The 25,900-nt window shown below is 33.7% G+C and overlaps 1 protein-coding gene across 7 annotated transcripts in view; it reads right to left on the minus strand.

Annotated features, from left to right (window-relative positions):
* Window positions 1–369: 369 nt before the first annotated feature.
* The window catches only part of LOC145660488 (inositol-tetrakisphosphate 1-kinase-like), a 51,947-nt gene continuing 26,416 nt past the window's right edge, over window positions 370–25,900 (minus strand). For all 7 annotated transcript variants that reach the window (XM_081725571.1, XM_081725573.1, XM_081725570.1 and 4 more), the window contains exons 6-10: window positions 25,680–25,772; window positions 24,013–24,056; window positions 16,671–16,830; window positions 5,760–5,996; window positions 370–3,840 (exon numbers count right to left, since the gene is read on the minus strand). In XM_081725571.1, coding sequence (XP_081581697.1) covers window positions 3,539–3,840; window positions 5,760–5,996; window positions 16,671–16,830; window positions 24,013–24,056; window positions 25,680–25,772 — 836 coding nt within the window. In that variant the 3' untranslated portion in view covers window positions 370–3,538. The remainder of the gene's footprint in view (window positions 3,841–5,759; window positions 5,997–16,670; window positions 16,831–24,012; window positions 24,057–25,679; window positions 25,773–25,900) is intronic.

Here is a 25,900-nt window from a genome sequence, read left to right on the forward strand (position 1 = left end):
TTTCATACCACTGAAAAAAAGAATCACTCAAAGAATGTTGCTTCGCTAACAATGAGGAAGTCCAGAACAGAGTCGAAAAATGATTCTACAACGAAGTACAAAAGTTCGTTGCTCAGTATCCCTCATTTCATGTTCAGCTGGGACACTTGTTTGAAACAGCAACACGACTAAGTGTGTACCTTTACTTCTTGCACGTTTACGTATCCAATCAATAAACCATTAAAATAATAATAATAATAATAATAATAATAATAATAAAACGTAAGTTTGTTTCATTTGGATATCTCTTATACTTACTGGTTTGTAATTATTAAAATTTATAATTTTCAAAAGAGGTGTACTTTGTTTGTCGTGTCTGAAAGATGAACAAAATCGTAATAAATTTATTACAAAATTTCAACCTAAAGTCATTTACATGGTATGTAAGTACAAAGTCAGTTTCGTTACTTAATTACATCTGTCTTAAACAAATGCATAACCAATATACATACATTTTACATGAGTCTTCACTCGTGACATAACTTCTTTTAAAAAATCACACCAAAGTTTAGCTTTACGATTTCGTACATACAAGACTCAACTACATAACCAAACCCGTTTATTAAATAGTCATCTGTCATATAAATAACATCTTAACCCATTTAACTATTTACAGAACACAAATTATGTTCACTGGCGCTTACATATTCGTTTCCTTTTTATTATTTACATTTACTAAGTCATGTTTGTTAAGCGGAATCTGTACACCTATAATAATAGTAAAATGCTCATACTATAGCAGTATGATGACACAATTCAAATTGACTCACACATACTCCTAACACATGAAGTATGCCTGGAATCATAATAATGACATAAAAAGCATTTTTTAAAACAACGATAATTTAGTGAAAGGACACATGACTATCATTCCCCGTCAAATCTACATAATTTTAGAACAAATCAGAACTCATTTTTTTTCTGATTTTTGTGAAAGCTACCATATTGGTTGATCATATGATCATAACATATATACCTTATGTTGAATAAGTATTGGGGATTCTGGAAGACAATATGGCGCCAGAATTAATGGTCTTTATTTATTTCTTATCTTCCTTTCTACTTCTTCCCTCTCCTATCTAAGAAGTGTCAGTGAATCTCTCATATTTTACTTTTATTTGAGTCCATGTTAATAGTGCTTCTACTTTATTTCTGGTATTTTTTCCACATCACTTGGGCATATCTTTGTTGCTGTCAATATATTACTCTGCTTTTGCTTCAGAAGACAACTTTCCAAACACCGCAAGTAGCAGATGACTGGATTGCAGTTGCCCTTTCAAAACTAGGTTCTGTGTTCGTGGTGAGAGCTGATGCAAAAGCACTTTCGAAAGCCATATTACCTCAAAGTTTAATCTGACGATCAAGAAGGAAAGGAAGACAAACGAATGTACACCAAACGAAACTGACTTTTCTTTAGTGAGACCACTCCTCTTGTACTTTGATGCAAAGCTGTTGTTAAACATTGATGAATCAAAGGTATGTGTAGATACATTATCACAGAAAATGGTCAGAAAAGCTTTCGTACGATAAATGAAGACAGCAACATAGAAGCATCAACTAGAGACCAGTGTTGAAGAACTTAGAGAACACAATCTCAGTTCACAAACAAAAGAATTCGTACTTAAATAACTGTCATTAAGACAGTATTTATATTTAAAAAATAAATAAATAAAATGAAATAAAAATAAAAATAAAAATAAAAATAAAAATAAAAATAAAGGACAAATTTTAGGACACGTACATTATACGAGCAGTGTTGCAAGCGACTTCTCACATATGGTTACTGTGAGCCAACAAAAGGTTCACACTACAATTTCCAAAGGATTTCAGAACGGACTGACACTAAATGACAATTACATAGTGGCACTAATAACCTGTTTAGGAACCTCTTTTCAAGTAAACAACACAGATGGATCAATCTTGGAAGCACAAAAGCCAAGGAATTGTTATCATAGACTTTACCTTTCTTGTTTACTACTGGACGGGAGAAGGCATCAATGATGAATTCAAGATGGTCATAACGCTTGCCTCCGTTCTTCAAGTAGTGGAAGAAGCATTTTTACAAACTTCCCTAAATAATATTAAATTTTTTTCGTAATTTCTTAAAACTTGCTCAGACTAAACTCTTGTCACAAATGGACACAGAATTATTAATGCAGTTTAGCACTAAATAAGTTTGGCAATATTTGATAACAGAGCCTCAAAACAAATAAAGGAAAACAGAGTAAAGCCTACGGTAGCCACCATTACCATACATTTGATTATGACTTAAATTGAAAATGAAACTAGAGTCGCATTCTTCTTTAATAATCACTGCATCAACTGAAAGACGAACCAATTTTTGTAAGAGTTTTGTGAACTATTAACATGTACGTATAAGGTACTAGCCTCATGTACAGGAAACCTTGACAAACGACGAGATGTTAAAAGATTCCCTTGGAACAACCAAGAGGAAGAATTTTCCTAAATTACTCAATAGAATATTGTTGTAGACTTACATTGGAGAACAGTAATGACGTATAACATATTTCAATGACCTAAAACATGTCATAGCGCGATCTGTGAATTTTACTTATTTTTCACTAAAACAGCCTGATTCTTTTGGACTACACTTTAGTATCAAATTATTTTTTTTAAAAATCACTTAATTTAATTACACTGCGAAGTATACTACATATGACAGGCGAATCTGTATTTACAACATATTTCAGTTTTATAATTCGCTCTTAATTATATTGCATTGTAATGACAACTCTGGCAGGACTATTACAATGTAAGGATTTCTTCGCGTTAGAACTCATAACCTACAGCGATTCCCATATATATATTTAACTTTACCTTTATTTTATTTTAATGTAAGTATTTTCATCCCTTCTGTTTTTAATTAGGAATTTATGAATTTCTAAAAATAATAATATAAATATTATATACTATAGCAAAAAAATTCAAAATATGACATATTAAAACTATACTACTTGCAAATTTGTGCATAGGAGAGTATATAAATGAAATAAAATATTTATGTGTAACTGTTACCTTTTAGAATAGAGGCCACAAATAATAAATGCAACTGAGTATCGAAAGAACGGGTACAATAAAAAAGTGGAAAAAACTGAAGATCCTGACAAAATTGGATGGTGATCACTAATCTCACATGAATCGAACCAAGGATTCTTAGCATCAGAGATTAGGATTCTACTACCGAATTGCCATGTTCTTCACAATATTCTGCATATTTTAAAAGAAAATTTTAAATTGTATGCCTGTAATTTTTCATTTTTTTCTTTATTTTTAACGAAGAGCTGAAGATCCTTAAATTTTGGTACTTTTTTCGACTTTCACAATATATATATAACAGAAAGATTATAAAAATACGAAGACGTGAGATCTAATCACTATGCTGATTTGACGTGGAATGACCAAAAATTAGTGTTTATTCGTCATATAAAATAATCCTAATTAACAAGAGAATTATAAAACTTCTGCCGAGGAAAACTGTTTAGCTTTCACCTCTATGCTCTAGTAACTCTCCTTCGAAATGGTTGATAGAATACATTTTTAACAGACCATTATTTATATGTATTCTCTTAAGATTCTCACTATTTGAATCACTGTGTAAGTCTTTCTCATCCTCAACAGCAGGGCTACTTCTCTGAAGTGGAAAATGGCAGACATCACCAACAACGTTGTTTTCAGTCTTAACTTGAGGTATCGGCAACGGCGATTTCTGCTGATGGTTGTAAATGCTTTTCAATATGCAGTTCATTAGACTTTCATAGAAGTTCGGATAGCCATCATAACCTATCAAATAAAAAGATGCTTTATTTTTCTTTTCTTCTTTTTTTTCTTCTTTAGTGAAGTAATTACTAAATCAACAACATACTTGAATTAAGAAAATAGTTTTAACCTTTCTCGCATATTCCTTTTATTACAATACATTTACTTCAAACTTCTTTCAATAAGGAACATGTTCCTTACAAAACTCAATGAATATTGACATGTTCGTTCTTCAGGCTTTCTTATGTGACTCAATTAGTATTCACTGACTCCACAATATTTGTTTCATTTAATTGATTTCTTGTTACATTTTTTGAAAATATTGCCAGAAAACCAACAGTATTTAACGATTTATCTGCAATTTGCAGTACTTACAAAATATAATTTCAGAATAATTAATGGGAATAAGACTATTTTGAATTGGGTAAAGGGATGAGGCTGCACCTGATATGGAGGTTTAAGTCCACTATCTTGGATTCAAATCCAAAATTTTTAGTGATATGCGGATCGTGTGATATATTGTTTTGGAGTAGATTTTCGCACTAATTTTATTTATGTAAGGGTTACTATCTATGAAAGTGAGGAAATAAGATCCTACGAGCCTCTATCTTACAAGAAGAAATGCCATCCTATGTGCTCAACATCCTCCTGCAGAATATTTTTTCTTTCTTTCTTTCTTTTTGCAGTAGCACTTGTGGATTCCTAAAGTACAAGTATTGACACTACGTTAATTGCGATGGAGCAAATTGTCTATTGTGACGGAATGTCTATTTTTTTTTTTTTTTTTCTGGGAATTCAGATTTCTCCTGAAGCAGAAAATTAACGGGGGTAAAATCTGAGAACATGGCTACCACTTAATAGGATTTCTTTTACCTATCAAATGGTTAGAAAATTGCTCATCCTAAAACTGTTGGCCCCTCTCAGCAAACTGCATTGGGCACACTAACATGCTGGAAAAAGGCGAGATTCAGCCAGCCTCGGAATTCAACAGCGAGGGAAGCACATACTCCAGTAGGATGCAAAGATGCTGGTAATAATCTGCTTTTTGTTTCATGAAAATTTATTGAAATTATAAACAATTTTCTTTAGGAAGTTAATTTCCAGCCACCCTGTATATATACATAGCAGATACTGTTGTCATGAAGACTATAGTGCTTATTACCATGTATGAAACCTCCAATAATTCTGGTTATATTCACTCAATATATCTACTGTATTTTCCTGCAAATATGGAGAATTGCATACATCTCGTAGATGTATATTCTGCATTTTAAAAAAGAATATAAATTCGGATCATGTGATTATCAATGAAAATAACGATCGACTGTAGCTTTATGAACATTTTCTGTCAATTTAGTTACAGTTCAACGCCTTTAACCAATTTTAATGTCAGAAGTATATTAAAATTACAACTAACTAGACACATTTTTGTTCATAGTGTTAATAAGCTTTATGCTCTAAACAAGATCCTACAATTCTCAGATCTTTCCAATATATAATTACTGCGATTTTCTTTTGTTCACAGAAATGCTTATGGGTGGGAACAAATTGAAAATGGAAAAGAAAAAAAATACTCACACTACATTAGGAAAAACTAGCAGTAACTATAATTACAAAAGATTAAATTTCTTGTTTATTAAAAATGCATCCAAAGTGGTAACGATGCCGTATTTAGCCACGTGAGAAACCTAATAGAATTAACTTAGTGATCATTTATATACTATATTTACATTAATAAATAATTATAATTAATATCTGTTGTGAAATAACTGCTAAGGAATAAATGTACGTCAATAAAACCTAACAAAATTATATTTTATACCATGTCAAGCAAACCCATAATCACAAAGCAGTCACTCAATGAAGATTAAAAGTAAAACGAAGATCATAAATAAAACAAAAACGCTGTTACACGAATGGTTGATAAATAAACCTGGACTTACCTGGAAAAGAATTTATATCAATTATCGCATATCTTCCAGTGCCATTTTCAATGACAAAATCTGCTCCCAGCAATAGCATTCCTACTTGTTTCTTAAGGGTTGAAACAATTGCTGCAACCTTCTTTTCGTCAGGAGTACATGGAAGTCCGTTTCTATCTTCAGGATCCAAAATGCTCAAACTTGATTTAGAACCTGATTTCGATACATCGTTACTGTCAAAATATATTGTCTCATGATCTGAAATAAATAAATTGATTTAAAGAATCAAATAAAAACACAAAATAAACTAAAATAACATGTGAAAAGTAAACTAAAATGCAGTTTGGGTTATTCTAGAATTACGACTAATTATAATTTTGGCTAGACAGATATAATAGGTTTCCTATTATATATGTTTTTATGGAAAGGACGCTGCTTCTACAGAACATCTCTCATTCAATCCCCCCCCCCCCAAAAAAAAAAGTAACTACTTATATAATTCTATGGTCTATGGAACCGGGAGATTCAATGTCGCGTACACAAAAGCTCTCCACTGACTTCTGTTCTTAGCCAACTGGATCCAGCTTCTACTTTGTATCATATTACTATTTCTGCGAGATTCATCTTAACATTATCCTCCCATCTGCGCCTGAGTCTTCCTAATGGATATTTTCCGACTGGACTTTCAGTAATCACTTTTAAAGCGTTCCTCATTCCATTCATTCCATTCTGGCTACATGGCCTGCCCACCTTAGCCTCCTAGACTTGATGACCATAACAATGTTTGGTAAATGGTATAAATTACCCAGTTCCTAGTTATGAAGTTTCCGTCATTCCCCACTCCCGTTCCTCTTGGTGCTGAATATTGGCCTCAGGATTTTATTCTCGAATACTTTCAATCTGCGTTCTTCCCAGGGTTGTTTTGTTTAAAACAAAATGTTTAAAACGAATGATTAAAGCTTGTTTAAACAATTGATTTTGTTTAAAACAAATTTTATATACCTTTTAAACATTTTGTTTTAAACACGTGTATTTTTTAAGACTTGTTTTAAACATATGTTTATTTTTATTTTATTTTTGGAAAAGAAAAAAACTGTCAAAGAAAGAAAACTGTCAGAAAATGCTCCCCATTCAGAAGACTATTTTCTTCCCATGCGAATGTTTTGATTTCTCGAGGCTACAGCGGATCAATGTGGTGATCTACAATTTATTTGGTCTCTTTTTCTCCCCTTGTTTTTAATGTTCATTGTATTGTTTAAATGTTCATCAGTTAACTTGCGAGAAAGTGTCGTAGTCGAGGTTGGACTACTTGTAGAAATGATATTAAAAAATAAATAAAAAGAATTATCATGGAAACAAGTTTTTGTATTGTATTCAGAAAACTAATAAAGGATTCTTTGCTAAATGCGGTTCTGAAATTAAAATATCGCAGGCATTCGTTAATACAGTACATGTTGGTTCTCAGTCTCCGTACAACTTGGAATCGTTTAACATGAGTTTTATGGGAGGAAAAAAGGACATCATTTGAAGCAAATTTATTAAAGTAACTCAAACTCCATCAGATAAGAAAACGACCATACAAGCTCGTTGAAAAATGTGTAAGAAAGAAATGGTTGGTTTAGTTCAAAGAATGAAGAATCATTATGAAAAATTTAATGCTGTGAAAAAACTGGAAACCCAAATAGATGGTAGAAGTGTTGATCCAAAAAATTGCTTCTGATGATTCTAACGTCACTGATGTGATTGAGATGCAACTGGAAACTTCAGGTAAAAATTAATTTTGTATCACCAATTTCTTTTTCATTATATTATGAAAATTTTATTTCGTCCCTCTCCGTCACCTTCGTTCTAAATTTTCTTTAAAATTTTACACCCTGGCATAGCTTGTACGAAGGAACCAGGCAAGAAAGCGCAAGGTATGACAGTCAGTCATGTAACTAATCATTAAAGCGTGATACTTATTGTCACATCATTGCAGAACATCAATGAGGCTCCTGGGACGACTTGGTCTACATTTGTTCGTCTGTCTGTATGTATGCACCACGCTATAGAGCGCAATTTTCGGTCTTGTAGCATTCAAGTTTGAGGGTAGAGGCACGAAACGTCCGAAATTTTCTGTTTAGGTTTGACTGCGATCTGATGTAAAATTTCAAAATTAGTGATTTGGATTCCACTTTAAACAGTAAGCCCTGTCTCATATATCCTTGCTATTAATGCAAAATGTAATCAATCAAACTAAACCAACTAATTTTATGCGTTTCGAACAAACTTGGGTTGCAGGATAAATTTCGCTCCAAATTATTTTTATTTATTTATTTTAATATTTTTAGATGTGAGGCGTTCAGAGCACAAGGGATCCAAGTCCATTTTCAGAAAGATCCATTTTTATTCAGCAAACGTAGTATCTTCGTAGCCAAGAGTACGGAATAAATGAAACAAAAATCAGGTGAAAGGGTATGGCCTACACTTTCATAGGACAGCCGCTAGATAAGGCGTTGATGGAAAGGGGGAACAGGAGAGCTAATTTCCCCTTCCTTGCTCATAAATTTAATATATTAACATTATATTGTGCACGCTGCAGCCTGGGAATGATTAAGCCAAGCTCCGAATGCCATAATCAATTATGCAAAATTACGGTAAATAAATGCAGGGTGCATCAAAAAGAATACACCGACGGAAAACGTCATATCTCCGCAACCACGAACCCGAATTGAAAGAAAGAAAAACTACGTGACAAAGTACAATCTAGAGTTTTATATGGTTGCCGCTAGAGAGGAACGTCTGTGAAGAGATCATCCACCCCCTACCCTGAATTTCAAATTTTGCGGGCAGTAATGCAGATTTAGAAACATTTTGCTTAGCAAAGCCCAGAGAGAAAAAATGACTCCTTACACCGAATAAATACGGATTTTGATCAGTTATAATCCATTTCCATTGGCCGCAAGAAGCTATAGGCCTATACTGCTCTCTTGTATATTTTTGGACTAAGGATTCCAAAGGTAGCTCTACTTTCGAGTTTCGGGTCTACTTAAAATTCTGGAAATCGGGTCTAAGCAAGTTTCCAGTTTTGATCATCTATATTTCCTCCATATTTATTCGGTGTAAGGACCTCAAACTTGTTCTGTTAGACTTTTATTTGTTTATCGAAAGGTTTCTAAAACTGCCTTACTGCCCCCAAAATCTGAAAAATGAAATGAAATCTTTGAGTTTTACGTCCCACGGTTATGCCAGTTAGGCTAAAGGAGACGGTGAAGATGAGAAATGAATGAAATGGTGGAATGAAGAAAGTGGGAGGAAACGGGAGAACCCCGAGAAAACCCACGCACACGGTGTTTGTCCACCACAAAGTTCACTTGGCGGGGGCTGGGATCGAACCCGGGACCCCAAGCACCAGAGGTGAACGCTCTACCACTGAGCCACCGCGGCCCCTCCCCCAAAATCTGAAATTCAGGGTGGGGATGGGGGCGGATGTCTATGCGGCTGTCATATGAAACTATCCCGCGCCCTCTCGCGTGGTTTTAGTTATATTTATTTCTGACTCCTGACTGCGAAGATATTACGTTTTGAAATAGAAGTCATTTGCTAAGCAAACCTGAACCTTATTGGAAATGGACTTGAATCCATTGTGCTCTGAACGCCCCAAATATTACTTTTCTTCAATGAATTAATGACTTAAAAAAAAAAAAAATACATGGGCTTGCAGAAAATATTCTAAAGTTAGCACAATATGAAGTGTGCTTCAAACATTACTTTTCGAAAATTTATTATTTTAAGATAATTTTATTAGCATCAATGTTCTGAGGTAGTAATCAAATTTTGCAACTAAAATCTCACCCGCCTCCACGAAACGCGAGATTAGCCCCTAAAGGCATAACTAGAAAATATTCACAAGCGGTAACTCCGAAATGACTTGCTTTAAGGCTAAAATAACCACACAAGCGTATTTCTGGTAAAGCTCTCGCCTCAATACATGTAACATGACTCCATTTGCATTTGAAATTTTGAATACCAATCAAAGATGGCCGCCATGATGCCAGATAGCACCATCTGATGTTCAGACCACTTCCAAGTTTCATCATTCTCCCTCAACCCATTCTTAACGCACAAGGCTGGTGAGGACTTTTGTTTCGCCATGTATATTGATAGAGTGTGTGAAATCTCCTTAGTAGGTAGATTTTAAAATCTACCTAAAAAACTTATTACAACCAAGAAAGTACTTATGAGAGTTACTGCCAAGAGGCTGTAATAAAAGGGAGTTTGTGATATGAATTAAGTTGAGGATTACTAATATATACTGAAATATTCTGTACCTAACACAGTGGTCTTAACCAGGATAAAATAAGTGAAAAGGTCAGTTGCAAATAAAGAGCAAAAAGTCTTAACAAATATGTTATTACACGATTTTCAAATATATGTTTAAAATCATGTTTTAAACTGTTTAAAACATGTTTTTGTGCGTGTGTGTTTTAAACATGTTTAGAACATTTTGAACATCTTTTTCATGTTTTAAACACGTGTTTTGTTCTTTTTCAAATAAAACTGCATTTTTCCAACCCTGGTTCTTTCCTCAGATTAAGCGACCATGTTTCGTAGCCATACGGCACAACAGGCATGATTATCATTTTATGTATTTTATACTTCAAATATCTAGACAGAATTCGCGACGACAAAAGATTTTGAACTGAATAACATCACGAATTCCCTGCTTTCAGTCGACATTTAATTTCTTCGTGCATACGATTTTGATATGTAAATATCGATTCTCGATATTTGAAAGTATCCACTTTGTCGAAAGTATTATTTGATATTTTGAAAAATGAAATGAAATCTTTGAGTTTTACGTCCCACGGTTATGCCGGTTAGGCTAAAGGAGACGGTGATTATGAGAAATGAATGAAATGGTGGAATGAAGAAAGTGGGAGGAAACGGGAGAACCCCGAGAAAACCCACGCACACGGTGTTTGTCCACCACAAAGTTCACTTGGCGGGGGTTGGGATCGAACCCAGGACCCCAAGCACCAGAGGTGAACGCTCTACCACTGAGCCACCGCGGCCCCTTGATATTTTGAGTCATCCACAATTTGCAATATTATGGTCCCGGCGAATTTCCATGTATTTAGTTTTATCTGCATTTACTTCTAAACCTTTGTCCCTGCAAGCGTTTTATTAGATCTATATTCCTTTCTATTGTTCAGAACCTTTCATTTAATTTTAATTTTAAATTGCAAATGAATGTTTTTTACTGTGATGTTGTATGATCCTTCAGGCGCTAGTACAAAGAAAAAAGGAATTGGAGACTGATCTGAGTCTAGATATGACTTCTGTGTAAAGCGCAGGAGAATAGCTACGAAGTGAGTTCACATGTAGTCTTATTCGAACCCTGGCCACTCACCTCTCTTTGAAAAGTCATCTCTCTTAGCTACAGCTGGAATTAAATCAAACAGATGTGACTTCTCTTTGGCCAACTAAGATCTTTATTTAAAGCCAGAGTATTAGAATTTCTATGTACGGTTTCCAGAATATGGCCTTCTAAAGCAAGATAGGTGACAAAGATATTTTGAACACGATACTATACTTAGTAAAGATTTAGTGCAATCATAAGTTTTGATCATAAACATAACGTGAACGAATAGCGTTGTTCAGTTTCTTCCAAAAATAAGATTGAAGTTGATTTATTTCTTCACAATGGAATAATATTTATTTATCTGGATTACAATCAGAGATTTCTCTATTTTTTTCTGCACGCGTGAGGAAACCATAACAAAATCCTGAATTCACATTGCAAAATATATATAAAACTCACGAGTAGCGTAATGTTCAAAACATGAAATTGATTTTTTTCTTTATTTCTTAATTTTTTTTCTGCCAAATGATACGACTTGAAATTCGTTCAGTCACAACAGTTATACATTGTCTAAAACATAAAATTTATGATATCCTTAGTTTGTACTCTGTACTACATTGTATATTTTGAGTATTATTTGCTACTATGATGATGTTTTTCTATTAGATCTAAATATCTCAGATTTCTTGTCTTAATTATTTCTGTTTGCTTCATGTTTATGTTATCTGAATTGTATATAATCATCTGTCCAGCAGAGTAAGTATGCAATATTTCTCTTGTTTACGTTTATCTACGGCGAAATGTTATTTATTTATACAAAATTCCAATATGGCGAATGTTTAGTATTTGATTTTCTCAAATTATGTCCATGTTTTATGAACCTATCTATTTAAGACTTCCTGTTTTTTTTCTCGATTGTTGTAAAGAATATATTTTAAACACATTTACTTAAATAGAAAAAAAAAAAAAAAAAAAACATTGAATTCCATATATTTTGTTAATGAATTGATTTGAAAAGCGACGAACTGTGAATAGCTTATAGAACCCGGAAGACTGCAAATTTTGAAAAACTACTTAACTTCGTTCTCGTAATAATGTCGAATATGAATCTGTAAGGATAAGGATTTCCTTCATCCATATGCCACAAACACTATGACAATGCAGAGACACATCTAATTGTGAGTACGATCCCAAATTTATTAAATTTATGAAGTAAAAGATGCTGCGTTATATTTCAAGTGTGTTTAGTGGTCAATATGCTAACGTGAGAGCGATTGTTATTTTGATACATTATTTTTGAACTACCTGTTATGTACCATAGCGTTATAATTTTGTGATTCATTCTATAATCGCCCGAGGAAACTGTAGAACAAAATTTTCGATGGTAATGTTCATTAATTAAATGACAAATATGAATAATTAGAATATGAATTTGAAATAATGTTGATCATTCAATGGAATGAATTAATACAATGATATTATACACATATATATCAACGTGAACATCTTTATATGCATCGGAATCTTGACTTCATATCCGAGGATTGATTGTAATTTCAATTTATGCTATAAATACTAACTAATAATTGATAGGTTAGGAAAATGAATTCAAACGTATTTAACATTGCACACGCACACACTGTTTAATATTACCAATAACATAAATCCCTGATAGCATATAATAAACTTGAATTCTAAGTAATGAGTACTTCTGATTCGTTAAAGATAACTTTACAACCAGTATATGTGTTACTTTTAGAAGTGTGTGTGCCAAAACTTCTTTCTGTTCATATATGATATAAATACAGAGAACAAATTATTTCAACCAAAAAAACCTGGTTTAACCCCCCCCCCCAAAAAAAAAAGTTGTTTTTTTTCAATAAAAACCATGGTTTTTGCCAACCCTGTATACGCTTATATCATTAACCATACTGTGTATTGTTGTCTTGTTAGTGATAATGAAAAGCTTAGTGAGATTATACTTCAGTGTCAGTTTCACCTTAAAAGGTGGCGTGATTATCATACACCGTCAACTTTTAGGTTTAGCAAAAAGTCTAATTTTCTCGGTAACTAAGCATAAGGATTTACACTCACCCATATCGTTTTGTTGAGCTTCATGAGATCTATCAATTGGTGTATCTCCAATCTTTGGATAAGATTCTTCCCGATAAATGCTAATAATATTGTAGAATTTCAGCTGTGAATTTGATATGATCACCAACGGATCCCTGATTCGAATTCTGGATTTCAATCTCAATAGAGAAGTTTTGACGTATAAAGGTTCGATGGTCCCCAGAACCAATTTTGTTTTAACTGACGCTACACGCAAAGTCGAGTGTGTCAAAAACTTTCTTTCTTATTCCATGAAAAAAAAAAAAAAAAAAAAAAAAAAAAACTGTAAATACAAGAAGTTCCCGAACTGATTTTATAAAGTGAAAAATATTGCTAGCAAGAACCTCTCTAGATGCACAACTTTGCTCGCTGATACAGTGACTGAAAGCTGTATAACTGCCTGACAATGTTACAGTTGCCTGAGGAAGCATTGTCATGGAGAAGACTGTAGTTATCGGATCTGATTAATTAAGCGAGTCCTTCACTGGAGGTCATTTCATAACTTCTAGACAGAAGCTGCTAAGAGTTTGGCTTTCTAGAACAAATTCGTGGAAAATGAGACTTTTGGTCAAAAAAGGCAATCAACAAAGACCTAACTCGTAGCTTCTGCACGCCAGCCTTGCTTGAATGCATATTAGCACCACTAAGATTATATTTTGTCCAACATAAGCACTAATATTGCTCAGTATATTTTTGAAACTGTGGTATCATCTGTACTTTTTACTACGGAATTGAAAGGGAGATGAGATGACAGAACAAAACAGATAAATTTATTTTCTATTTTCTCCTCATCAAGTTCATGGCTCTTTCTTATGGCTAGTTTAGTCAAATGATTTCACCACCTCGTATACTCATTTGCAATCTTCAATCCAAGTTTAATTTTAAAAGCTACTCATCTGCAGTCTTCAATCCAAGTCTAGTTTCAAAGGTAATGTTTCTACTGTATCACTAATTCATAGCGTTAGCGTTCTCTCCACTCTGTGACTTTGCCATGTTAAAGAACAATGCTGACATGGTTAAACTGCCAATTTCTTTCTAAAATATAAACATGACAATAGTAATGCTGTAGCCTTCTAGTAAGTGAATGGGGCTTTCATGAAGATGTAGTTAGTTCTTGAGAGTGTCACATTTAACTCTTTCGCCTTTGTTTACTTGCCTTCTTGAAGATTTTTATAAAGCACACACAAACACAGGAATCTTTCCTGTAGGAATGCAGATTTGCAACTAAACTCCTAATATGATACGAATATTAACCAATGTAATTACTGCTCAACCAAAACGATTTGATCCCTATAAAATACTGAAATCACTGGGACTTTATAGCTTTTATTGGTATGTATTCATAACAATTTATATAGAATGAAATATTTTTAACTACTGCCTGTTCCCATTATAAAACTGAAGATGTGAGAATAAGCTAAATTACCTCAGAAAACTACAAATGTGGATAACCTTTAAAAAAACTTGTGAATAAATACTGACTTATGTAGTTTATTTCCTACTTTTTTCTTAGTACCTTCAAAATTTGAAGTTAACAGAAGTTTAATTTTGCGAAAAACTGAAGTGTAAACATAGATTTATTTAAAGCAGTTTCACGAGGATCACTCAGGCACTTTGTGACTTAGTATTACTATTTCTTACATTTGCCAACATAACAGCTTTTCGGTATATATACAGGGTGTTTCAGATAAAACGTCCAGTGCTTATAACTCCGAAACAGCTGAGAATAAAAAGATGAAACAAAAACTGAGATAGGAAAATGTCATAGGGCGCATCACATGGTGTTGTTGTGGTGACCCCCAGGGCCCTCCTTCAAGGGGGCCCAGGGGCTAACTTCAAATTTTCAAATAGGAACATGTATTGAATCATACCTCATTCAATAGTACTTGAAAAACGAAACAACTTTTGTAGGAAACAATTTTCGATTTGGGCCACCGTTTTTAAATGGCCGCAAAAAGTGGGTCCTATATCAGATAAAACGTCCAGTGCTTATAAATCCGAAATGGCTGAGAATAGAAAGATGAAACAAAAACTGAGATAGGAAAATGTCATAGGGCGCATCACATGGTGTTGTCGTAATGACTCACAGGGCCCTCCTTCAAGTGGGCCCAGGGGCCAACTTCAAATTTTCAAATGGGAACATGTATTGAATCATACCTCATTAAATAGTCCTTAAAATACGAAACAACTTTTGTATGAAACAATTTTCGATTTGGGGCACCGTTTTCAAAATGGCCGCAAAAAATCCTGTATCAGTTTGAAGTTGGCACCTGGGCCCCCTTCAAGGAGTTTCCTGAGGGTCACCACAACAACACAACTTGATATGCTTTATCATCGTTTCTATCTCAGTTTTTGTTTCATCTCTCTATTCTCAGCCGTTTTTGCTTTAGGCCTATAAGCACTGGACGTTTTATCTGATACAGGACCCACTTTTTGCGGCCATTTTGAAAACGGTGGCCCAAATAGAAAATTGTTTCCTACAAAATTTGTTTCGTTTTTCAAGTACTATTGAATGAGGTATGATTCAATACATGTTCCTATTTAAAAATTCGAAGTTGGCCCCTGGGCCCCCTTGAAGGAGGGCCCTGGGGGTCACCACAACAACACCATGTGATGCGCCCTATGACATTTTCCTATCTCAGTTTTCGTTTCATCCTTTTATTCTCAGCCATTTCGGATTTATAAGCACTGGACGTTTTACCTGATATAGGACCCACTTTTTGCGGCCATTTAAAAACGGTGGCCCAAATCGAAAATTGTTTCCTACAAAAGTTGTTTCGTTTTTCAAGTACTATTGAATGACGTATGATTCAATACATGTTCCTATTTAAAAATTCGAAGTTGGCCCCTGGGCCCCCTTGAAGGAGGGCCCTGGGGGTCACCACAACAACACCATGTGATGCGCCCTATGACATTTTCCTATCTCAGTTTTCGTTTCATCCTTTTATTCTCAGCCATTTCGGATTTATAAGCACTGGACGTTTTACCTGATATAGGACCCACTTTTTGCGGCCATTTAAAAACGGTGGCCCAAATCGAAAATTGTTTCCTACAAAAGTTGTTTCGTTTTTCAAGTACTATTGAATGAGGTATGATTCAATACATGTTCCTATTTAAAAATTCGAAGTTGGCCCCTGGGCCCCCTTGAAGGAGGGCCCTGGGGGTCACCACAACAACACCATGTGATGCGCCCTATGACATTTTCCTATCTCAGTTTTCGTTTCATCCTTTTATTCTCAGCCGTTTCGGACTTATAAGCACTGGACGTTTTATCTGAAACACCCTGTATATATATATATATATATATATATATATATATATATATATATATATATATATATATATATATATATATATATATATATATAACTGCAGTTTTTAACTCGGCCAATGACCAAGTCATTATGGTGGGACTGTACATAACGCCCTGTAAAGGATATTTACATAAATACATACTGCAAAAATCATCATCTTACCACAAGGATAGAAGTTCTTCAGGGATGGTCGCTCCAATACAAAATATTCATCTCCTATTAAATATATTTTATATAGGACAGCATTATGATTGATGAAGCTCTGAGCAACACACGGAGGTTTACAGTCTTTCACACCTTCTTCGTTAAATATCAGTGCCATCTGCAAAACAAAATGACAAGAGTGATTAATTGTAGTGATGAGTCGTTTGCAAATAGATTGGCCTTTTGAAGTCTTTCAATAGTAAGTTAAAAAAATGTTTTTAAAAATGAGTTCTTTTCGAGAGACATATTATTTATAAGTATATCAATCTGGTATTCAGTATTTTTTTTACATAATTCGTAATGATTTAATATATTTTGAGGGGAAAGATGAATAGACATGTCATTCTCCTGAGTGTCCCTATGTACAATTATTACTAATAACTCTTGTACATTTTCTTTTGATGTCAATTCTATTTCATAAATTTCACATACAATATTTGAAATATATGGCACTTTTTCAATTCAAAAAGAAAAAGCAAAAAAAATATTTTTATAATAGTTTCTATAACATCAAACTCTGTCCTTAATATTTCTGTCATTCTCCTGGGTGATTTCTCGTCTCTTTCAAGATCACATTTGATTAATGTACAAAATCGTAAGAGTTCATTTTTATACAGATAGTACCTTCTATATCTGTGATATTGGCAACACTGTTCAACCTGCTTGTTGCGTCAGCCAGTTTCTGAGTGAGTGTACTGCGAAGTAGGTGTGCGATTCTTTGTAGCATTTCCAGTCATTCTTCTGGTAAGTCATTTTAGTTTGTTTTTTACAATATATAAATTAATTAGCTTTCTTGAGAGAGACAAAACAGATATGTTTTGAAATAAGTACATCATTTCATGTAACAGATAAATACAGTGTAAGATTTTAACGAAATGTTAGCGAAATGTCATTCTCCTGTCATAATTACGCAGTCATTCTCCTGGCATTTTCGTGCCAGGAGAATGACCGACTAGCCAGGAGAATGGCAACTGCTACGTGATCAGGAGTCAGAGCACCCAGACGTTACTTATAAGGGATCTGAAGTGGACTTCCTTGTCACTTGCAGATGGCGAGAAAGAAGCAAAGTAATGAAGAGTGTCTTCGGAAAAAAAGGGAAGCTGAACGTCGAAAATATGAGAGACTGACTGCGGAGTGTCCTTCCTTCGCTGCAGAATTGAAAGAAAATCCAGAATGAAATACCAAAGAAGACGGAAGAAAGGACAGGTAAGAAATGTCAGGCTCATCAAAGAAATGTCAGAAAGGAAAAAGCGAATGAAGAGAAAACAGTGGCGTCAAAACACAGCAAGAATGAAACAAAGGCGGAGAGTAGCAATTAATACGACTATTTCTTGTGATATTATCCCACCAGACAGTGCTTCGGAACGCAAGGATGTTCCACATTCCCCAGAAACTGTGGCAGAAATTATAGAGACAACAGAACAGGAGAAAAAGAAGGTGAGAAGAGAAAAAAAATCTCGAGTTGAGAGTAAAAAATGAAGTGATTTGGGTAAATACAAGAAACGGCTGCAAAGATTGAAAACGAAATCTTCTAGAGAAATTAGCTCAAACAAAGAATCATTTTTAACTCCAAGAAAGAAAGCAGGAAAGCTCATAGCTTCAAGAAATAAGAGTGAAATAAGAAAAGGACTTCTCTTTGGTGAAGTTATTAATCAACAGTTAACACAATCAGTTGAGACAATGAAGGGTGTGGCGGGTTCGGAGAGAAAAAAACGAATGTTACACTTAATAACCAGAGGAAAAATATTTAAAAAGTATCGGATGTTGTCCGCAACTAGATTTCTGAAGAGAGGGCGCGTAAAAATGTTAGAGGCATAAAATACCAGAGTGCGCAAGACAGCTACTTTGAAGCTTCAATAGGATATCATCTCGTTTTACGAGCAAGACAATGTCAGTAGAATATTCCCAGGAAAAAAGGATTATGTCAGTTCTAAGTGTGGAAAGCATCAACGAAAAGTATTGGAAGATAACATGACCACCTTATATACAAAGTATTTGAGAGATAACCCGAAAAGGAAATATATCAGCTATAGCACGTTTACCCGGTACCGGCCAAAATGGGTGACGAAAATGACTATCGGTGAAAGAGAGATGTGCAAATGTGTGAAGCATTCAAATATGGAAAATGTTAATCAAAACTCTCTATGCATATGGCTGTTTAGATGTGTCAAAATCAGACTCGGTGTTAGAAATAATTTGCTCTGACTCGCAAGAGGAACAATGTTTATTAAGAGAATGTGAAAGATGCAACAAGAAAACAATCATTTTCAAGGAAGTTGATGATCATGAAGCCGAATATTCAAAGCGGATCACAAAAACTGAAAATTATACAGATAGCAATGGATCGGTCAAATCGGTGAAAAAAGTTGTTAAAGAAAAAATAAATACGACAGTTTGAAAAATAGCAAATGAGTTAATAGAAATAGTAGATGAATTTTCGAAGCATGTGGCTCGAGTAAGACACCAACAAAATAGTTTGAGATTGCAAAAAGAGACCATAACTCAAAGAGAAGCAATAATTCACATGGATTTTAGTGAGAATTATGCATGTAAATATTCAGAAGAAATACAGTCATTTAACTTTTGAGGATCAAGACAACAAGTGGCAATGCTCACGGTGGTCGTTTATACCCGCGACAAAAGTGAGTCTAACATTAATTTACGAAGTTTTTGTACTCTGTCCAGTAACCTTCTACATGGAGTACCTGCGATTTGGGCCCATCTTCAACCAGTGATGAAAAAACTGCCTCCCACTATAGATATAATCCATTTCTGGAGTGACAGCCCTGTTACTCAATATAGAAGTAACTTGATGTTTAGTGTTTTGTGCAGTATTTTGTTTTGAAATGTACCCAAACATATCTAAAGCCACCTGAAACTATCATGAAGCTGGTCATGGTAAAGGGGCACCAGATGGCATTGGAGGCACGTGCAAACGAGTGGCAGACAACATAGTAGCACAGGGTAAGGATATTGCAAACTCAGCAGCTTTAGTCAAGTGTTTAAAAGAGAGCATGCAAAGTGTAATCATTGAAGAGATATCATCGGATGATATTAAACAAATGCAGCGCAAATTATCCAGGAGAAAGGTAAAAAAATTAAAGGAACCATGTCTGTACATCAAGTGGTCACTGAAAAGGACACAAGTAACAGACGATTACTCAGAATGAGAATGTTCTCTTGTTTTGATTGTACAGGCTATTGTTATCACTATGAATTAGGCCAGTACTCTAACTCTCAAATTCCAACCAAAGAGAAACTCAGAGTTGAAGACATTTATAGTAGTGATGATGATGCATCTTGTGCGAACGTTGCTTCGCGTTAATATAAAGGGTAGGAAAAGGTAATTTCAGTACATTGCACTGTGTAGAAGTGATGTGAAGGATGGTGAAGTGAATATTGAGTATCTTATTCAATGTGATAAAGACACGAAACTATGGAACAGGAACCTCAATGGTATTACTTACAGTTGTAATGTTCATGAAGTTACTGAACTTCTTCCACAACCAGAAATTATTGTAAAAGGACAGCGTGAGTTCTATAAATTTTAAGTATAGAATAGTAAAAAAGTACTCTGTGTAAGTTCTTTTAAATTTAATAATACATTTGCTTCTATAGTATTGTAAAAGCTAATGATCGGTCTCTTACATTTATTATTGAATATGGACAAAAGTCATACACTTTTAGATAAGATCTTGTTTTATAGAATTTATGTGAAAAATATATCAATTGCATTAAATTTATACTTTCCAACAAACAAAGCTTGTATGATGAAACGGTATGTTTATTTTCAGACTTCTTGTCTTATAGCCGTCGAGTTTCAGATTAAAATTTGTGTCATAGGCTATATTCTTTAAGATAGCATGTTGCTGTTCCTAGTTTCGCACATAGACATGCGAACTTAAATTAGATTGAACGACTGTGATGTTACTGTTATATATCATTTTCTAAAACATACAATATATTATATACGTTTGTATGCATCTTGTAATTAAAACTAAGTATTATGTCATACGTATCGCTTTATTATTTTATGTTCTCCCTATTCTTTATATAATAATATAATTTTAAACTTTTTTCACGCTCTGACTCCTTAGTTTTTAACTATAGTTAAAGATTATCCTTGTATTAACGCTTAAGGTTGTGTGTCTCTGGCTGCCAGTTGTAAGCATAAAATTAAAAAATTATGTCATTCTCCTGGCTTCGCTGTCATTCTCCTGATGCATGGATTTCCGTTTTTTCTGTAAAAATTGTGAAAATCTTAATAAATGAGTTGGCCTTGACCATGAACGGTTTAAATTTTTATTGCGTATGATGAGTGCTAATTATGAGAATGATATTTTAATTATTTAAGTTTCGCCATTTTTAGTCTCCAAAAAGCCAATTTATTTGCAAATGACCCTGATCTGAATAAATCCTTCCTAATACTTATTTGATATATGAATGCTTATATAGTTCAAAGGTAATTATTCATCATATATATATATATATATATATATATATATATATATATATATATATATAAAAGTAAATTTGTTTTCTTTGCAAAGTACATTGTTCCATATAAATCATAGATAAATATGTTCATTTAACAACATTGTATCCTAGGCATTCGTGAGAAAATTAGTAAAGTAAGAATGTGAGTGGAAATTGGGAACTTCGGGGAAAAAGTACATGAACACAATACTGTCCACTACAAACTCATATGGCCAGTGACTCCTCGTATCAGAGGTGACACTCTACTACGGAGCAACAGTGTCCCTGTGTCCTCTTCTACATAACGTCCGCCATCAGTCTGAATTTAAAATCCTTGAAGCCTATCATTAAAAGTTACGTGTCATCGTTACGTAGAGTGTGAGGATTTTCTACGCAGAATCTTATTATACTGGACCCATGGGTTACGAATACCCCGGTTCGCGAACAAATCTGTTTACTAGTTTTGTAACCAATTTTTCTCTCGGCTTACGAACAATATTTCGGGGCACGAATACCCGGTAGTGCTTTTGGGCGTTCTTCGTATACATTATCTATCAAAATGCTGCGATCAAAAAATATTTTTCTTCTTGTTTTGTAGTTCTTGGTTTTTCTAGCCCTCATACGGGTTTGTTTAATTCAGTGTTACTTATCTGTCTTTAAGAAGTATAATGTTATTTTCACTCTATATTGTAAATTACAGAAAACATTTTAAAATGTAAAAAATACACACAGTACCAGTACCTTCTCTGGATAGAATGAATTAACTGTCTGGTTCATACTAGCTTTGCTGTTCTAAATAACTTAAACTAGAAATACAAATTAGCGAACAAAGCAAAGTTTATTTTTAAAAATAATAACTGAATAACAGTTTCGGCAACTAAATGAACATATTGGCTTCATCAGACACTATCTGACAGTCTCTGATGAAGCCAATATGTTCATTTAGTTGGCGAAACTGTTATTCAGTTATTATTTTTTTAAATAAACTTTGCTTTGTTCGCTAATTTGTATTTCTAGTTTACAGATTAAATGTGTATACGTTAATTTCGATGGGAAACATTATTTCGGTTCACAAACAGCGTTCTCAGTGGTAGAGCGTTCACCTCTGGTGCTTGGGGTCCCGGGTTCGATCCCAGTCCCCACCAAGTGAACTTTGTGGTGGACAAACACCATGTGCGTGGGTTTTCTCGGAGTTCTCCCGTTTCCTCCCACTTTCTTCATTCCACCATTTCATTCATTACTCATCATCACCGTCTCCTTTAGCCTGATCGGCATAACCGTGGGACGTAAAACTGAAAGATTTTATTTCATTTTTTTCACAAACAGCGTTATGGAACGGATTAAGTTTGCAACCACAGGTCCACTGTAGTTTTGTAAGAAAATTAGGATCTCAAGATTTGATAACATCTTAATTCTATGATTTTCTAGAATTAAATTTGCAGAAAAAAGAAAAATTGCTTCTTTCTAGGATAAAATTTTCTGAGGCTCATATATACTGCAAAGAAAGTTCCGAAGTAAAATATACGTAAGTAAATGTCTGGAATTCAACAGTTTCATGCAATGTCCTTCCATTATAACTTGACTTATATAATAACAATAAAAGTATACGTGTAACATTATTATTTAATAATTATTAGTTTAGCATCCCATGATTAAGCCTAGATATTAAGGGAGACCCTCATGATGAATGAAATGCTGAATGTGTTGGAAGCAAAAAAACGGAGAACTCTGAGAAAATCCACATTCCACCAGAAAGCCCACCTGGAGCGTGCTTGGATCAGACCAAGGATTTCTGTTGGCCCTCATTATATTACATTGCTTATCTTAAGCATTCAAACAGTAAATCTGCTGCAAATAATTTGTACAATAGCGCTTCCCGCAGATCTAGTGGCTAATGTGCGAGCCTTTGGTGTACGGGAATAGTTCGATTGTCAGTGGGAGAGCTTCGACAAATTTGAAAGCATTATGGTGGTTTAGTTTCCATGTTAATCTGTTAAGACTACGTCTCATATATTTTTCGGTGCTGAAAAGGAACGATGAACTTCAATAAACCAACACACAGTTTCGTATTACTGGACAGATAAAGATAATGAAGATAACATTTTTGCATATCCTATTTTGACAAAAGATTCCTTTTTCTAGAAAAAAATGCTTGATACATATAGTGGATGTAAGGATTACTTTACTCAAGTTTTTAGTTCTCTCAAAGGGATGGAGTGGTTAGTGTTTGAATAACAGTTATATAGATATGATAAAAACGCAATGAACATACCAACACGGAAGAACGCGTTAAAATAACGTGTATCCTAGTTCCGGTTGTCCAAACACCTAAACACTAGTAAGCATGCTATCCGTAATATAAAGGTTATTAATAAATTAATTAAAATTTAACATTAGAGCACGTCTGTCTATATTATTTTATAATAAGACAAAGGTCCTAAATTTAATTTTAGACTGATACTTTTCACACACAAAAAAAGTCAGCTTCCTTCAACATCTGTCCTGCTACATTATTCCACCATAATATGTTTGTATGGACGGCAATAAGAAAGTATTTTCATTATATTGCTTATTGGATATAACTTTCTTTTTGTTGTATTTGAGCAAAATTTTCTGTTACTTAAGCTCAACAGTTTTGTTTACGAAGGAGACTGCTACACTTTAATTGATCAATTAAATCTGAAGGCAATAAAACCGTAATTTTTTTTCAGTGAGAAAGTACTTCTGCAAGTGAATATAACATTTCTTTCATAAACTACACCTCCAGTGAAGAAATAATTTTCCTAATGCAATTCATTACTTAAAATCTTAGAACACAACTAACCTGATGAGCACTGCTGGAGCCTTGGGCTATTGAAGACTTGCAAACTGTAAAACAAAACAATAACTAATTAGCATGCAAAAAATTATAGATTTAAAAGAAAAATAGAACTATATCAAAAGAAAAGACCTTCATATACTATTTGTACTTTTCTGTTTATTTTACTCATAAGTTTATTTCAGCAAACTTTAAAATCTTATACAAGTACAAATAATAAGTCTTCTAAACATGGAAAATGAATGCTAGTACTATATATCTCCAATATTTCATACTAAAAACTGAAGACAAGATTTAATTACTGTGTTCTAATAAGCTTCAAAATTTCGCAAACCTGTCAGTTATCAATTTCAGGTCAGTTTCAACACAATTCTTCCTAAGCTACGCGATTTCGTACAAATCTAAATTTTATCAATCTGCGAACGCAGCCAACTTCAATAAAAATCACTACCCACCGATGATTGTTTATATTTAAACACAACACATAAGGACAATATATTTTTATTCTATGTTTTGGCGTGCATATCTTGTATTGTTAATGTGCTTCATTATTTCATGGTTTTAGGTATAAGTTGTAAGATATCCATATAATGTTCTATTATGCTAATGTTTATTCATGCATATCATACTGAAGAAATCATATCTCCTTGATATGTTCCAGATAGGATTTGACAAAAGTAAAAACGTGATTATTCGCCACACAAGGTCAGATTTTTTATGACAAAAAGATATCTTCGAGCGTATGTAATCGCATTTATCAATTCAAATATCGTGTAAAATTGTCCCAACTTACTTAGTACTAATAATCTAAAAAACAGAGCAATTAATTTTATGTAAACCTAAATTACTTGAGAAAATATCCGAATTTTAGTTTTGGTAATGTTGTTTACCACGGTTGCTATGCGTAATTAAAACTTTACAGTTCCGTCCGATCACTTTCTTTTAATCTAACAGAGTAAATTTGCTCGTGTATTACGGAATTCGAATGCAAAAAGTTAAATTATGAGTTTGCCTATGTTACGAAATCAATAATGTAACTTACATCTGTTCTATTTCGATATTAACAATTAATTTCTTAAACGCTTACCTACCAATTATCCACACTCAGTTCCTTACTTCTGAGACAATCATAAAGGTGTTTTTCGATTGCGAAATTGATCAACACGGCAACCCAAAGGATAATTTAACTAAATGATCAACATACCAACTAATACGCTTTAGGTTTGGGGAAAAAAATGTTATCTACAGGAAGCATACTAAGGACAGTACATGAAAATAGATCAAGTCTTTTGCTAAATGTTCTTGGCATTGTGTGATTAACAACCAGCAGAGGAAAAAAATTGAACGGACCTCTTGACATTGAAAAAAGTCCGCTAGTTGAACACAGTTAAAGCATGTAATAACAATTTCAGAAACAATTTTCATATACTTATGTGGATTACTCAGCTTCTCTTCCTAAGCTTAATATAAGCAACACTCGCTAGTTTCACTTTCTGATGCACATTAAATTCTGTTCATTTGAAATGCACAACTTCCTACTAATTAATCCTCAGATAATTCTCATTAAATGACGGAAGAATCTATTATTAGAGCAATATTTTATTTGTAAACATTAATTTGTTTATGTTATTTTAGTGACCTAAAAAATTAAAAAAATAAAAAAAAGTCCTTACCAAATGGAAAATGCACCCCTGCCATTTTAATTTTCCTGAGATTTTCCTCCATATTTGTTGTAGTTAATTCCACAAACGTCGGAGTAAAGATATCTGTAATATAATAAAAATGAGCAATATTTCAAAATATCAGTCGAAGAATTAACCATATTGATAATATCCATCACTACGATATAAACTTAATGTTGACTTGTTTCATATATTTCATCTCTGTGATTTCA

The sequence above is a fragment of the Thermobia domestica genome, chromosome 9 (genome assembly GCF_964235325.1).
Source record: "Thermobia domestica chromosome 9, izTheDome1.hap1.1, whole genome shotgun sequence".
Taxonomy (NCBI): Eukaryota; Metazoa; Arthropoda; class Insecta; order Zygentoma; family Lepismatidae; genus Thermobia; species Thermobia domestica.